The sequence below is a fragment of the Berkeleyomyces rouxiae genome, assembly GCF_048999995.1.
Source record: "Berkeleyomyces rouxiae strain 22BRR77 chromosome Unknown BrBRR77_ptg000015l, whole genome shotgun sequence".
Classification (NCBI taxonomy): Eukaryota; Fungi; Ascomycota; class Sordariomycetes; order Microascales; family Ceratocystidaceae; genus Berkeleyomyces; species Berkeleyomyces rouxiae.
The window spans coordinates 18,772-34,533 of record NW_027396504.1 but is presented as its reverse complement, the minus strand read 5'-3'; the positions used below and the strand labels follow the sequence as shown (position 1 = coordinate 34,533).

Below are 15,762 nucleotides of genomic sequence, written 5' to 3'. Positions count from 1 at the left end.
TATCGTTTATTTTCCCCAAACCCGTTATCAATCTTCATCACACATTATTTTTTACTGTTACACAAACTCTCAACATGAGTGGCCGCACCACCGACGACATGCGGGCCGCTTACGCAAGCTCCCCTGTCCCCAGTGTCGACAGCACTGAGGACAAATATGCTCAACGGTTCGCCAAGCTGGAGAGCAAGTTTGCCAAGATGCTGGCTATGCTGGAGAACCAGAGCGAAGCCGCCCAGCAGGCAGCCGCCCAAACCCAAGCCTCCCAAGCAGCGCTTGCTACCGCCACCGCTGCTGCTGCCGCCGCCGCCTCAGCGACTGGTAACGAGAATGGTCGCGCAAAACTGCGCTACAAGATTCCCTCGCTGAGTTCCACCGAGCCCGAGGAATTTGACGCCTGGTTCGACCAGGTCCTGGAAATATGGCACTGCGAGCGTGGCCATGTGGCCGACCGAGACTTCATCGTCTCGATCTATGCCCAGGCCGAGGGTTTGGCCCGCAGCCGCATGCGGTCAATCAAGACCCGACTAACAGACGACGGCCCCGTTTCCTGCGACCGGTTCCTTCAAGAGCTGCAGGGAGCGTTTGAGGACAAAGTTGCCGTAGATAAGGCACAAGACCAGCTCTCGCGGTTAAAGCAGAGAGGCAGAAGGATCGAGGTCCATCTGCAGGAGTTTGAGGACCTGCTGACCCGCGCCAAAGCTCTGGACGCGGCGGACTCACAGAAGATTAGGTGGCTGAAGGACAGCCTCGACACGCCCATTCGGGAATACGTGGCGAACTCGTTCCCTCCCCGGGTCTTCTCGGAGTACTTAGACCGGGTCGTGTTAGCTGCCGAGGAACTGCGGCAGCGTAAGCTCGATGCCGAGTGTTGGGGTTGCACCCTTAAGGACCGACGGAAGCCCGACACCAACACTAACGGCGTATCCTCGAAGGACTAGTCCGGCGCTGGTACGGCAAAACTAATGCCAGACCAGAACCAAGACTAACGGCACTTCCTAGAGGAACTAGTTGTCGTCGCCGCCGATCGTCGGTTGCCTCCCTTTCCAACAGGATAAATAGTCGCATTGTTTCTACACCATTTAGAGAGTTTAGTTTTGTTCTTCAATTCGAGATCTTTGTCCCTCTGTGTCCCTTTCTGTGAAGATCCAGCTTAGCGTAATCACACCTTAACATCATCTCGAATTCTCAAACCCCCCTTTCCCTTTTCCTTTTTTTTTTTTTTTTTATTTTTCCTTAAGTCACTCTTATCTTTCCTTTTTTTTTACTTTACCGCCGACCCGACGAGGGATCGAGATATATTTTTACTTTTCTTTTACTTTGCCATTTGAATATCCACAGCGGCCAAACCCTATGGCCCCAAACTATTTTGCACCCTCTGACGACGATTCTTCCTTCCACCACAGCTTCCGAGAAGACAGCATACTACCAGAAGTCCCCGGTGAGCCAGAGGTTTTCCACGAAGCAACAATGGCTCACAATAACGAAATGCAGGGACTCCCCAACTCCGCCCCCGCGACCCCAGTGGTTGTGCGAAACACCTCCTCCGACCTCCGCCCGGTCCGTTATGACCATACGCGGCCTGATCTCTACCCAACGTACCGGTCATACGTGGAGATGAAGTACCGCTACGACCACAGTCACTTCAACGGCGCAGGAGGGTTCATTCTGCACTGTTACGGTCTGTTAGCCGACAATGCCTTGCTCCAGGCACAGACCTACATTGCCCGCATGAGCCGCGATCCATCGTTGGAGAACGTGGATAAGTTCCTGGAATTCTTGGACAGCTGCTTCGAGGACACCTCAGCTTCCCGTCGTGCACTCTTGGAGCTGCACACCCTCAAATGCCGAGGTGCCTCTGCTCCGGAACATTTGGCTCGGGTCAGTCGGTTGATGCAGATCGCTGGCTGCTATAGACTGAGCCACGAAGAGCGCATAATGAATCTGAGGCGCACCCTCCCCGGGCAAGTGATGTCTGCCCTGGCTGGTTTCCCAGACCCCCCAACCTACGAACAATACGCACAACAGGTGCTTAATGCCTGGCAAAAACTCGACGAGTGTCGGCATGCCCACCCTCCGAGGAACCCTGCCCGGACGTCCCAGTTCCGCAATGTCCCGGCACAACACTCCCCTGATGCCATGGACTGGGCGCCCACCCATAACAGTGCCCCCCGTCGTGCCAAGTGGGTCTCCAAGGAAGAACTCCAGTCACGAAGAGCCAGAGGACTGTGCCTCCGTTGTGGCGCTGGTGGCCACATGTCCCCTAACTGCCCATTCGAGCGTGCCCGCCCCCCGGTACAACAGAGTGTTCGCGCAGCCACGAACCTCCCTCCTCCTGTACTCGAAGAAGAGGGCGAAGAATATTACGAGACCGCCGAGGAGGACTCGGGAAACTGATCGCCTCTGCCCCAAGTCGTGGTCAGAGGCCCAAGCAGGTTTTCAAAGACGACAAGGCTGCTGTGAAGGAATGGGAAGAGTTGAATAGATCTATTACCAACACATCAATTCAATTAGATGCAGTGATCAACAACACTTGTCCCGTGATTGCATTGATTGACACCGGTAGCGCTTCCCCCTCTATGATCAGCAGTGACCTTGTAAAGAAATGGAAACTTGATACGCTTTTCAGTTCGCGTCCCAGAACGCTGGTACCATTTAATTCAAAGAGTACCGTCACGGTTGACCGACTAGCCGTGTTTAAAATTGACATATCGGGCCACATAGAAAAACATGTGGCGTGGGTAGTACCAAAATTAGCCGAAGACATCCTGATCGGATACCCATGGCTCAAGAAACAAGGGGCAAGGATAGACTGTGAAGCCGACACAGTTAGATTTAAATCCGGCATTGTCGCTCGAGGAAAGGCGACGACAAACCATACCTTCCGCTCTACCATGGTACGAATAAACAGAGCGAGCACCTTCTTCCGCGCCGCCAAGAGAGATAAGCTGCGGGTTTTTGCAGCTTCAATCGAAGATATCAATAAAGCCTTGGCCCGTTTGGAGAAAGATAGAGTACCAGCCAACCCCAGAGAGTGGAAAAAGAAGATCCCAGCTTGGATCGAGCACGACAAGGTCAAGGTGTTTGATCCAGACGCACAATTTGCTAAAAAGATGCCTCCCCGCCGGCCTGGCCAGGATCATAGGATCGAGTTGACCGTGCCCGACGAAGAAGCTCCATGGGGCCCCCTTTATAGCATGACCAGAGAAGAACTCGTGGTTCTTCGCCAGACGCTTCTTTCATTGCTGGAAAAAGGCTACATTCGCCACAGCCAGTCCACTGCTGCTGCTCCCATCCTATTCGTGAAAAAGCCTGGTGGCGGCCTCCGCTTCTGTGTAGATTATCGTGCACTAAACGCGACTATGAAAAAGAATCGGTACCCACTCCCAAACATCAGCGAGACCCTAGCTAATGCTTCCAAAGCTAAGTGGTTTACGAAACTCGACGTTGTTTCCGCGTTTCATAACATCAGAATCGCCGAGGGAGATGAGTGGAAGACCGCTTTTCGAACGCGACAAGGCCTTTTTGAGTGGAACGTCATGCCTTTTGGTCTGGCCAACGCGCCTGCAGAGTTCCAAAGTTTTGTGAACAGTCTGCTACGCCCATACTTGGATGTGTGGTGCTCTGCCTACGTCGATGACATCTTGATTTATACCGACGGCACGTTAGAGGACCACTACGAGAAGGTCAACTTGGCTTTAGCAAAGGTTCTGGAGGGCCAACTGACAATCGACATTGATAAATGTGAGTTCGCGGTATCGAAAGTGAAGTACCTGGGATACATCCTTGAGCCCGGCAAGATTTCAACCGACCCAACCAAAGTCTCTGCAGTGTCGGACTGGCCAACGCCCAAGAAGGTCAGGGACGTTCGAGCCTTCCTCGGTCTATGCAATTTCTACCGCACCTTTGTCAGAAATTTCACTACTCTAGCGACTCCCTTGCTACAGTTGACAAAGAAAGACCAGGCCTTCCAGTGGGGCGAAAAGGAAGAAGAGTCCTTCCAGGCTCTAAAAGAAGCATTCACCTCGACCCCTGTCCTCTGCACGCACAATCCAGATCTGCCAACTGTTGTTGAGACAGACGCGTCTGGCTACTGTCTCGGTGCAGCGCTTCTACAGACGCAGCCCGATAGATCAACTAGGCCTTGTGCTTATTTCAGCCGCAAAATGACTGCCGCCGAATGCAACTACCCGATCCACGACAAAGAGCTGTTGGCTGTTGTCTGTGCCCTGAAGGAATGGCGTGGCGAACTCAAGGGCCTGAAGGAGACGTTTACCATCGTCTCAGATCATAAAAACTTGCTGCATTTTACCAAGTTGCAGCACTTGTCCGAACGCCAAGCTAGATGGTACCTGACCTTGAGCGAATACAACTGCACCATCGTCCACCGTCCTGGTAAACTCTCCCCTCTCCCAGATGCTCTCTCTCGCCGCGACACCCCAGACAACACGAATGACGCGCGCTACAACGACCGACTAGCCACTATCTTGCACCACGACGGTAACGGCCTGAAAGTTTTCTCGACACAAACCACCAACACGCCAGAAGCCCCTTCTACCCCCGAACTTCCGCCTGCCTTACGGGAACTCTGGTCTGATGCCTGTGCTGCCGATGATGAATACGCCATTATCCATAAAGCGTTGACAGATGGACTGTCACAGTGGCCCGAAACAATCAGACACAAGTTGAGAGTCAACATTTCCGACTGCTCTTTGGACGCCAAATCCGCTATTCGATTTCGGAATAAACTATGGGTACCTACTAACGAGCCATTGAGAACCGCCATCCTACAGAACATTCATGACTCGCCCATGATGCTGCACCCCGGAAAGAACGTCATGCAAGTCGAGCTGTCTAGAGAGTTTTTCTGGCCCCGCTACGTCGAAGATATCCGCCGTTTCTGCCGCAACTGTCAAATTTGTGGTAGTTCTAACATTCGTCGCGACAACAAGGACACCACCCTCAAAGCCTTGCCAATTCCCGACCAGCCTTGGGCCGAGATTGCCATCGACTTTATCGGACCTTTGGAACCAGCACAGAAAGGCGGCATCACCTACACCCACGTCCTAACTGTTATAGACCGTCTATCCAAGGGCGTCATCCTTATTCCCGCCGACGCCCTCGACATGGAATCTGTTGCAGATATGTTCTTCCACCACTTTTACCGACACCACGGCATGCCAAAATCTATTTTGTCTGACCGCGAATTTGTCAACGCAGCTTGGCGACACCTCTGCAAACGCCTAGAGATCGAAAGGCTAACCACAACAGCTTACCATCCGGCTACCAATGGAGCTGCAGAGAGGATGAACGCTGAGATCAAAGTCAAACTTGCCAAACTCAGCGCTGAAGGCCCCGCCTGGCTCAATCTACTGCCCATGGTCGAGTTCAGCATCAATGCCACCCCATCTTCTGCCACTAATGTTTCACCTTTCTTCTTGTCTCACGGCTACCACCCACGAGTCTTCGCCGCACCACCATTGCCTGTCGAACCCGACAATAACGGTCCACTCGGACAGGCTGAGAGGGTCATCCAACGCCTGAGAGACGCCCAGAAATGGGCCCACGCCAACCTTTCTCTGTCACGAGCGGAGATGGAGCAACGCGAGAATGAACACCGACGTCCTGCACCAGATTTTCCTACAGGCTCATACGTTTGGCTCACCCTACGCCCTGAACAACAAGGCTCAGGCCTCGGCAGGAAACTTAGAGCAAAATACCAATACTGCAAAGTGTTGGAACAAGTTACCCCTCACACTTATCGTCTTGAAGTACCGGGTACAACTGCTCACGACGTCTACCATGCCGATCGCCTTCGCTCAGCTGCCAACGACGCTTTCCCTTCCCAAAAGACTCACGACGATCGACCAGCACCTATGGAAGTCATCAATGGTGAAGAATACTGGGAGGTCGAAAAGATCCTAGGCGAACGCACTTCTAACGGTGTCAAGCAAGTCAAAGTCAAATGGAAAGGCTACGTCAGACCTGGCTGGGAACCAGTCGACCTTCTGGTCGATACCGACGCCTACAAACTATGGCTCAGCCAAAAAGGAACCAAAACGACGCGCAAAAGGAGGAAGAGAGGCTGATGTTGGGGTTGCACCCTTAAGGACCGACGGAAGCCCGACACCAACACTAACGGCGTATCCTCGAAGGACTAGTCCGGCGCTGGTACGGCAAAACTAATGCCAGACCAGAACCAAGACTAACGGCACTTCCTAGAGGAACTAGTTGTCGTCGCCGCCGATCGTCGGTTGCCTCCCTTTCCAACAGGATAAATAGTCGCATTGTTTCTACACCATTTAGAGAGTTTAGTTTTGTTCTTCAATTCGAGATCTTTGTCCCTCTGTGTCCCTTTCTGTGAAGATCCAGCTTAGCGTAATCACACCTTAACAGACTGGGAGCGACTCACGCCCACTTCTGGGGTGAAACCCGTGGTTCGCAAAGAAGGGCGTCAGCATAGTAGAACTGGACTCGGAGTCATTGTAAGAGAACTCCGCCAAGGGCAAAAGATCAGCCCAATTGTCCTGTCTATAGTTGGTGTAACCCCGCAGGTATTGCTCCAAAATAGAGTTCACACGCTCAGTCTGACCATCGGTCTGAGGGTGGAACGCAGTACTCAGATTTTGCTTTATGCCCAACAGTTTGGCTAAAGCCTTGGAAAAAGCCGACGTAAACAGACTACCCCTGTCGGACACAATGTCCAATGGCAGACCGTGGAGCCTATACACTGCTGACAAATAGAGCTTAGCAAAACCTGCAGCATCCAGCGAGGAATCGCAAGGTATAAAGTGAGCCATTTTGCTAAGCCTATCGACGACAACGAGAATCATGTCAAAAGAATTGGAGACCGGCAAGCCGGTGATAAAATCAAGGGACACAGATGTCCACCGAGCTTGCGGAATGGTCAGAGGTTTCAGTAGACCGTAGGGACTATGTCGCGCGGACTTGATCCGTTGGCAGACCTCACAATTTCGGATGTACCGGATGACATCACGACGCATCCCGGGCCACCAGTATTCCCGAACAAGAAGTTCAAAAGTGTTCTTTTGTCCAGGGTGTCCGCTAGGCATAATATCATGACAATTCTTCAATGCACGAACTCGTAGATCCTCGTTCGGCAAATATAGAAGGTCGTTGACAAACAAAAGACCGTCATTGTCAAGCCTGCAGACACTGAGGTCCACATCTGGAGGTTTGGTCGACTGGCCTCGAAGAGCAGAAATAACATCAAGAGCCCACTTGTCCGTGGATAGCGCGATTTTTACCTCGTCTACCAAAGACATGGTACCAATAAAATTTTCAGGGGGAATAATAGGAGCACACAGCTCTTTATCCTCCTCAGAAGAAGAAGAAACGAGGTCTTCGTAGCGTCTGGTCAGGGCATCAGCTCTAGAATTCAAGGAGCCTGTGACGGGTTGTCTAAGTACGGAGAAAACTCATAGTTAGGTCCAATGCTGTTTATTATCTTTAACATAGGGAAGAAAAGAAAGAAAAGGAAGAAGAAAATCCAAACTAAAGATGGGGGAACTGGCTCTGCTTTATAGGCGTTCGACAATCCAGTTGTGTGCGCCCCACCAGGGCAACCAGCCCTATGACCCCTGTACAATAAAAGTGGAGCAACACCCGTGCACATAAAAGTGGGTCCCGACCCCTGTGACACAAAAAGTGGGTCGCACCCTGGTCGACTAAAAGTGGGTCCACAAACCCTAACCCGAAAGTGGACCCAACTTCAAATCACACAAAAAGTGGGTCAACATGGATCAGCCCAAAGATGATCCAACATCGGGTCCACGACCCGTAACATTACCCCCCTCCTCTCATCCGTGTGCGGGGGCCCGTCATAGCGCCAGTCTGTGGCTCTCCAACGTCATCCTCATCTCCAAACTCGGCTTCGAAAGTCTCCAGTGCTTCCGTCTCCTCAAAGTCGGCTCGCGGTCTCCAGTCTGGCTCTGCATACCCTGCCCATTTGACAAGTACCTCTCTGCGGTAGCCTCTTCCTACGCGTCTCCGGCGGCTTCTCAAGATTCGCTCGACCAAGTATTCAGGCTCTCCATATTCGTTCTCTTCGAGCGCGGGGGGTTGCGTGTCGTCGGTCTTTTGGGAGGGGAGTGGATTCCCGGCTGCTCTCTTGATCAGGTCGACATGGAACTTCGGGTAGATATTCGTAGGCACATCAAGCTCGACAACGTGGGGAGATACGACTTTCGTCACTCGGTATTTGGCGTTGACCCACGACATTTTCTTGGAAATCTGGGGTGTCGAAATGTTCTTTAGCTTGAGCCACACTAGGTCGCCTACTTCGAAACGCTCTTGGCTGCTGCGTGACTTGTTGGCCTGATTCTCCATTTCTTGCTGTCGTGACGCCATGGCGGCTTGTGCCAACTCCCAGCCTTCACGGAATCTCTCAACGAATCTCTCGGCGTCTTGCTGTTCCAGTGTCTTCGGCGACTCTTCCGGTTGGACTTGCTCGATCGTGTCCACATGGTAGCCGTGGGTGAGGAAAAACGGGCTCACCCCCATGGACGTATTGCGGTTGTTGATGGCTAACATTGCGGCAGGCAACAGTTCCGGCCAGTCGTACTGGGAATAGGTAACGAACGCTCTCATGTACGCCAACACTTCCTGGTTCATCCGTTCCGTGGCTCCGTCTGTCTGGGGATGGAATCCCGTGGATAGTCTTCTCTCGATGCTGGTTAAACGACATAGGCTGCTCCAAAATTCGCTCGTCCAGTTGGTTCCTCTGTCTGACGTAAGGGCGTGTGGGAAGCCGTGATACTTCCAGTGACATTGCAAGAATCTCTCGGCGCAATGTGTCGCGGTCATTGTTGTCATCGCTTCAAGGGTCACAGCTCCTGTCAACCTGTCGACAATCACCATCAGGTATCTCGGGTCGCCGGGCTTCCGTGCCGGCAGTTCAGTCATGAAATCGATTCCCAGCTCTGAATGTGGTCTTTCCGGTATCGGCAGTGGTCGCAGTAGTCCTTTCTTCCGTTCTCGCCAAACTTTGGATCTTCCGCACACGTCGCAGTTCGCACAGAAGCGACGTACATCTCTCGAAATACCGGGCCAGAAGAAGTCGCGTGATAGAATGGCAAGCGTGCCGTCTCGTCCCGGGTGGCCAGTAACGTGTGAATCATGTGTACTCTGAATCAACGCTGTCCGTAGGGGCTCCCAGTCTGGTATAAAAAGCTTCTGTCGATATACAAGGGCGCCTCGGTTGTCGAATTCACATTCGGCTATGGATATAGCCACCTTCTTGGTCAGTGTCGGGGGAAAACTTCTCTCTGCGGTCGCTAGAGCCTTGTACATTTCGTGGAAATCGCTGTCCTTCGTCTTTGCTTCGTCCCACAGGCGCTGTAAATCTTGCTGCGAAAATATCTGGTCTCCGTGGGGGACAATGTCGGTTCTCTGAACGATCTCCGCCGGGGACAGAGCTACTGTCGTTGCTTCGGGAAGCCAGTGATCCTTGACTAGCTTCATGATTCGAGATTTGAGTCGCTCATCATCCTCGCCCTGGGGGGTGTCCTGCTCTCGTCGACTCAACGCATCGGGCTTTCCGTTCTTGACTCCTGCTCGAAACTCCAGTTGGAAATCATACTCTGAAAGTGTCTGTGACCACCGAACCTGTCTCTCCGATAGCTTGCGCGTTGTCATGAAATATTGAAGATTCCTGTGGTCGGTAAGAATCTTAAACGGGGCTCCATATTACGGATAGGGCCCAAGGAAACCATTAGGGTTCTAGAAAGCCAACGACTCAGGACAATGATAGGTTCCAGAGGTGGACAGTCAGGCCTGCGCGGATATACGGCCGGGAGGAGAGGATAGAACTCTCTAGGTCGTATGGTCGGTTTGAGGTAAAGAGGCACACTCAACTAATTGATCTTATAACACACGGAAGGGAATAAACAATCACAGGAACACTGAGGTAACGAAGACGACAGAAGGTACTGATGCAATGAAGGCTATCAAGAAACAAGTGATAATTAAAGATATAGTACTGGACCCGATGTTGGATCATCTTTGGGCTGATCCATGTTGACCCACTTTTTGTGTGATTTGAAGTTGGGTCCACTTTCGGGTTAGGGTTTGTGGACCCACTTTTAGTCGACCAGGGTGCGACCCACTTTTTGTGTCACAAGGGTCGGGACCCACTTTTATGTGCACGGATGTTGCTCCACTTTTATTGTACAGGGGTCATAGGGCTGGTTGCCCTGGTGGGGCGCACACAACTGGATTGTCGAACGCCTATAAAGCAGAGCCAGTTCCCCCATCTTTAGTTTAGATTTTCTTCTTCCTTTTCTTTCTTTTCTTCCCTATGTTAAAGATAATAAACAGCATTTGGTCATAACTATGAGATTCTCTCATACTTAGTGAAACCCGTCACATATTATCTTTAACATCCTCTTGAGTTTTCTCACGATCCCCTGGAGTTACGGGATCCGTTCAAGAAGTTTTATATACAGTTTTCATCCCTCTATTTGGATATGTTCCTATCCCTGTTCTACCTGTTTGTTTTTATCCTATTTGGGCAAGTGCAATCTTATGCCATGTTGAGCCCTAGGACCCCCAGTTTTCCGCCTTTCCTCCCCGCCACGTTGCCACCCCAGGTCGCCACCATGCCCCAGCAGACCGAAGTCAACCCGCAGCCTGATGTTACCACGTTCCAGTTGTTACAGTCAGTGCATCAGCTGTTATCGAGCCAACAATGTTCCCCCTCTCCCACACACAATATCTCATGGCCCCAGTGGGATGGTCAGCCCTCTTCGTTCAAGCGTTTCTTCAATCAACTGAAGCTTAGAGCCCGGATCAGCCATCGCCACCGCCTCACTCCCAGCGAAATATGTTTCGAAATCTTTATGAGTATTCCCCAAAGCCAGCAGCCACGTTTGGATCTTTGGCTCGATCAAGGGGAAGCTCACGACTGGGACTGGGAGAAGCTTTTAGAACACATCAACGACCAGTTCACCGACAAGCAAGCTGTGATGAAGGCAGGTCAGAAGTTGATGACCATGAGAATGGGAGAAGCGCAGACTTTCAACGCGTTTCTGCAAGACTACGAATATTCGCTGAGCGCCTGTGGAGGTTGGCATTGGCCCGACAGATGCAAGATCCTATTCATAGATGCGGCCCTCAACGACACATTACAGTACCACCTCACTCCGAAGAAGTTACCCGACGACGATTACAACAAGTGGGTGACGAAAGTACGGACTATAGCTGGAAGAGTTGAGTGCTTGCCGCAATACGAAGCAAGATATAGAGAAGGATCTAGCAGCACGTGGTATGTGCAACAGCCAGTCGACCAAGAGGAGTTCCCGATCCCTGAAGCCGCGGAAGAATCGACAGACGAAGAAGACACCGAAGACGGACCCGAAGTACAGGTCCGGAAAGTACAGTTTCAGCAGAAGTCAGAAGTAGCAGCGTTGATCTCCCAGTTGGAGACCGCTGCCAAGATTATAGAAAAGAAGAGCCAGCAGAAGTTTGCTGAACCCCCGAAGCCACGAGCGCCATGGAGAGCGCAATCTGATATCGAAAAGGCACGACTACGACAAGCCTGTTTCCGTTGTTTAGAGCAGGGCCATCGTTCGTTTAGGTGCCCGAAGTTTCGCCCAGCAGAATCGCCCGCAGAAGTACATGCAACGACAACCCCGGAGAACCACAGTATCGACAAGAAGGTTACCAGGAGAGAATCCCCCACGAAGGACCGGCATGAACCTATTTCGCCACGAAAGACAAAGATTACGGATGCCCCCAAACAAGCGATTTCCCAGATGCATTCGTCCCCGTTCCTGATCGAAGCTTTTATCGACAACTCCTTCTACTGTGACGCCTTGTTCGATAGCGGATGCCTAGTAACGTCAGCCTTCAACGAATCGTTGGTGAAAAAGAAAGGCTTGCAACGGATGCCGATAACGAAGCGTGAGCTACGGTTAGCCGAGAATGACGAAAAGAAGAGATGGATTTCGGAAATTGCCTTTTGTGAGCTCGACATCGACGGACGCAAAGAAACAGTCTATGGTTACGTTATCCCCAATCTAGCTTACGACATGATTTTGGGAAAGCCATGGATGGAGCGCAACGATGTCGTTTATTTGGCCAAGGAACGAGTTATTCGTCTAGGTTCCGGAGCTGACGCCCTTATGGTTCGAGAGAAAGGTTGGCTCGACGCGCATGTTCCAGGCGCAAAGGCAAACATGGTTATGGCCTCTGTTTTCGCCGCTGAGATTCGCCATAGCAAGAAAAAGAAGGAAGAGATCCAGGTTTTCGCCGCCACGATCCACGACATCAACAAGGCTCTTGAAGTTAAGCGTCGCATGACCCTAGGAGAGATTACCGAGCAGCTTCCCGAAGAACTGAAGCACCTCGGCCACGTGTTTTTAGACGATGAGAAACGAGATTTGCCGCCCAACCGCCCCGGTATCGACCACGCTATCAAGTTAACCAAGGACAACAACGGCAAAGAGAAAGAAGTCCCGTGGGGCCCGCTGTACGGTATGTCTCGAGATGAACTCTTGGTCCTGCGTAAAACACTTTCGGATCACTTGGACAAGAATTGGATCCGAGCCAGCAGTTCGCCCGGTGGTGCGCCAGTCCTGTTTGTACGAAAGCCCGGGGGTGGCCTACGATTCTGTGTCGACTACCGTGGTATCAACGCCATCACGGAGAAAGACCGCTACCCCCTGCCCCTCATTAGCGAGACGCTGCGTTCGTTAGCCAAGGCCCGTTACTTCACCAAGGTTGACGTCCGCGCTGCGTTTCACAAGATTCGTGTCAAAGAGGGCGATGAATGGAAGACGGCTTTCCGGACAAGATTTGGACTATACGAGTGGCTTGTTACGCCTTTTGGACTTACTGGAGCACCAGCGACCTTCCAAAGATACATCAACAGCACTCTGCGTGAACATTTGGACGATTTCTGTTCCGCCTACCTCGACGATGTGTTGATTTATACCGATGGTAGTCGCAAGGAGCACATGGAAAAGGTCGAGCTCGTGCTGAAGAAGTTGGGAGATGCGGGTCTGTGTTTGGACCTTAACAAGTGCGAGTTCGCAGTTACGGAAACGAAGTATTTGGGTTTCATCATTCAGGCCGGCCAAGGAGTCAAGGTTGACCCAGCGAAGGTTGCCGCTATACGAGAATGGGTTCCGCCGACCAACGTCAAAGGGGTCCGCAGTTTTATCGGATTCGCCAATTTTTATCGTCAGTTCATCGACTCGTTTAGCGAAGTGGCGGCCCCTTTGGTCAGTTTAACGAAGAAGGGTGTCCCGTGGAAATGGGGCCAAGCCGAAGAGAGCGCGTTCGAGACGCTCAAGAATTTGTTCATCACGGCACCAGTTTTAGCAATGTGGGACGAAGACCGAACGACGGTGGTGGAGTGCGACTGCTCTGGTTGGGCACTTGGAGGCACTCTATCCCAGGTTGATGATGACGGCAAGTTGCGTCCGGTTGCGTTTTTCTCCAAGAAGTTGAGTCCTGCCGAAGTTAACTACGAGATTCATGACAAGGAGCTTTTGGCAGTGGTTAAGTGCCTTGAGGAATGGCGAGGCGAACTTAAGAGTTTGGGAGCGCCTTTCAAGATTTTGTCCGACCACAAGAACCTACAGTATTTCATGACGACTCGCAAACTTTCGGAGCGCCAGGTTCGGTGGTCGCAGATGCTTTCGGAGTTCGATTTTAAGCTGGAGTTTCGGTCAGGCAGCAAGAGTGGAAAGCCCGACGCCCTCAGTCGACGACAGCAAGATGTTCCGCAAGGCGAAGATGACGACCGCCTGAAGTCTCGGATCATGAAGCTCATCAAGGACCAATGGATTCCCCACACAGCAACGGTGCCTGTGGCAGCTGGTGACATCGCAGAAAGCCCCGACAATGTCCCGGACGGATCACGACTGTTTGTGCAACCGCACCTCCAAGAGCTTTGGGACCAAGCGAAGGACCACGACTCGGATATGCAGGAAATGTACCAAGCTTTGGCAGCAGGCGAACGAAGTTTTCCCCCGTCGCTGACCAAGAAGATAACGATATCCATAGCCGAGTGCGAATTCGACCAACGTGGAGCACTGTTATATCGCCACAAGTTGTTTGTTCCAGAATGGGAACCCCTACGGACGGCACTGATTCAGAAGACGCACGACTCACACATCACAGGCCACCCCGGACGCGACGGCACGCTTGCCATTCTGTCCCGCGAGTTTTTCTGGCCAGGTATATCGCGAGATGTGAGACGTTTTTGTGCGAACTGCAATGTTTGTGGGCGGTCGAAAGTGTGGCGCGAGCGTAAGAAGGGATTACTGTTGCCGCTTCCGATCCCGCAGCGACCCCACTCGGAGCTGGGTATAGACTTCATGACTGAGCTCCCCGCGAAGAAATCGGGAGATCCCCGCTACCTGATGGTGATTGTTGACCGTCTAACGGGAGGTGTTGCCTTGGAAGCCATGAACACGATGAAGGCCGAACAATGTGCAGAGAGTTTTCTGCAGTGTTACTGGAAGCACCATGGTTTCCCGCGCGCGCTGGTCTCTGATCGAGGCACTAACTGGACGAGCGAGTTTTGGACTCATCTTTGCAAGCTTACTGGTATCGAACAACGGTTGTCGACAGGTTTCCACCCACAGACTGACGGCGCAACGGAACGGATGAATCAAGAAGTTTTGACATACTTGCGATCGTTCATCACCTATTCGCAGTATGATTGGCCAGACTTGCTCCCCTCGGCCATGTTGGCGATCAACAACCGGAATACCTCGATGGGAATGAGTCCGTTTTTCCTGACGCACGGTTATCACGTCAGCCCAATCGAGCAAGTTACAGCAGAAGAGTCCGTTCCGCGAAGGCTAGAACACCGAGACGCCGAGAAGTTCATTCAGAGACTCCACGAAGGCTGGGAGCTAGCACAGGCAGCCATGGCAGCGCGACAACAGGACATGGAAGATCAGGCCAACCGATCGAGAGGCCCCCAGGTTCGGTTCGAAGTCGGAGACACCGTGTGGCTAAAGCTCAAGAATATTTCGACGCCGCAGCTATCAAAGAAGCTTTCCTGGACGAACGCGATGTACAAAGTCAGGAAGATTGTCTCTCCCCACGTTGTTGAGTTGGACGTGCCGACAAATGTTCACCCGAGATTCCACGTCGATTTGCTCAAGCCCGCCAGCCAGAACCCGTTCCCGTCGCAAGAAACGGACGACACGCAACCGCCGCCAATTGAAGAAAACGAATACGGCGAACCCGAGTACCTTGTTGAACGAATCCTGAGAAGCCGCCAGAGACGCGTTGGAAGAGGCTACCGCAGAGAAGTTCTTGTCAAATGGGCCGGATACGCAGAGCCAGATTGGAGACCGCGCGTTGATTTCGAGGACACCGAAGCGCTTGAGATGTTTGAAGCCGAGTTTGGAACAGAAGACGATGTGGGCGTACCAGAAGCTGACGCCCGGACAGGCCCCCGCACACGGACGAGAGGAGGGGGGTAATGTTACGGGTCGTGGACCCGATGTTGGATCATCTTTGGGCTGATCCATGTTGACCCACTTTTTGTGTGATTTGAAGTTGGGTCCACTTTCGGGTTAGGGTTTGTGGACCCACTTTTAGTCGACCAGGGTGCGACCCACTTTTTGTGTCACAAGGGTCGGGACCCACTTTTATGTGCACGGATGTTGCTCCACTTTTATTGTACAGGGGTCATAGGGCTGGTTGCCCTGGTGGGGCGCACACAACTGGATTGTCGAACGCCTATAAAGCAGAGCCAGTTCCCCCATCTTTAGTTTAGAT

The 15,762-nt window shown here is 52.1% G+C and overlaps 5 protein-coding genes across 5 annotated transcripts; 4 read left to right on the top strand and 1 right to left on the bottom strand.

Annotated features, from left to right (window-relative positions):
• Positions 1-74: 74 nt before the first annotated feature.
• On the top strand, positions 75-938 carry BROUX77_008225 (uncharacterized protein; the record flags this gene model as incomplete). Its single annotated transcript, XM_073753406.1, has 1 exon — positions 75-938. The coding sequence occupies one exon, from the start codon at positions 75-77 to the stop codon at positions 936-938; it is 864 nt and encodes a 287-aa protein (XP_073601552.1).
• Positions 939-1,350: 412 nt separating this feature from the next.
• BROUX77_008224 (uncharacterized protein) lies at positions 1,351-2,394 on the top strand (the record flags this gene model as incomplete). Its single annotated transcript, XM_073753405.1, has 1 exon — positions 1,351-2,394. The coding sequence occupies one exon, from the start codon at positions 1,351-1,353 to the stop codon at positions 2,392-2,394; it is 1,044 nt and encodes a 347-aa protein (XP_073601551.1).
• A 497-nt stretch (positions 2,395-2,891) lies between these two features.
• BROUX77_008223 (uncharacterized protein) lies at positions 2,892-6,086 on the top strand (the record flags this gene model as incomplete). Its single annotated transcript, XM_073753404.1, has 1 exon — positions 2,892-6,086. The coding sequence occupies one exon, from the start codon at positions 2,892-2,894 to the stop codon at positions 6,084-6,086; it is 3,195 nt and encodes a 1,064-aa protein (XP_073601550.1).
• A 300-nt stretch (positions 6,087-6,386) lies between these two features.
• Positions 6,387-9,654, bottom strand: BROUX77_008222 (uncharacterized protein; the record flags this gene model as incomplete). The annotated part of the gene is made up of 3 exons (XM_073753403.1): positions 6,387-7,419; positions 7,808-8,652; positions 9,049-9,654. 3 exons carry the CDS (start codon positions 9,652-9,654, stop codon positions 6,387-6,389), a joined length of 2,484 nt encoding a protein of 827 aa, XP_073601549.1.
• A 962-nt stretch (positions 9,655-10,616) lies between these two features.
• On the top strand, positions 10,617-15,464 carry BROUX77_008221 (uncharacterized protein; the record flags this gene model as incomplete). Its single annotated transcript, XM_073753402.1, has 1 exon — positions 10,617-15,464. The coding sequence occupies one exon, from the start codon at positions 10,617-10,619 to the stop codon at positions 15,462-15,464; it is 4,848 nt and encodes a 1,615-aa protein (XP_073601548.1).
• Between the last annotated feature and the right edge of the window lie 298 nt (positions 15,465-15,762).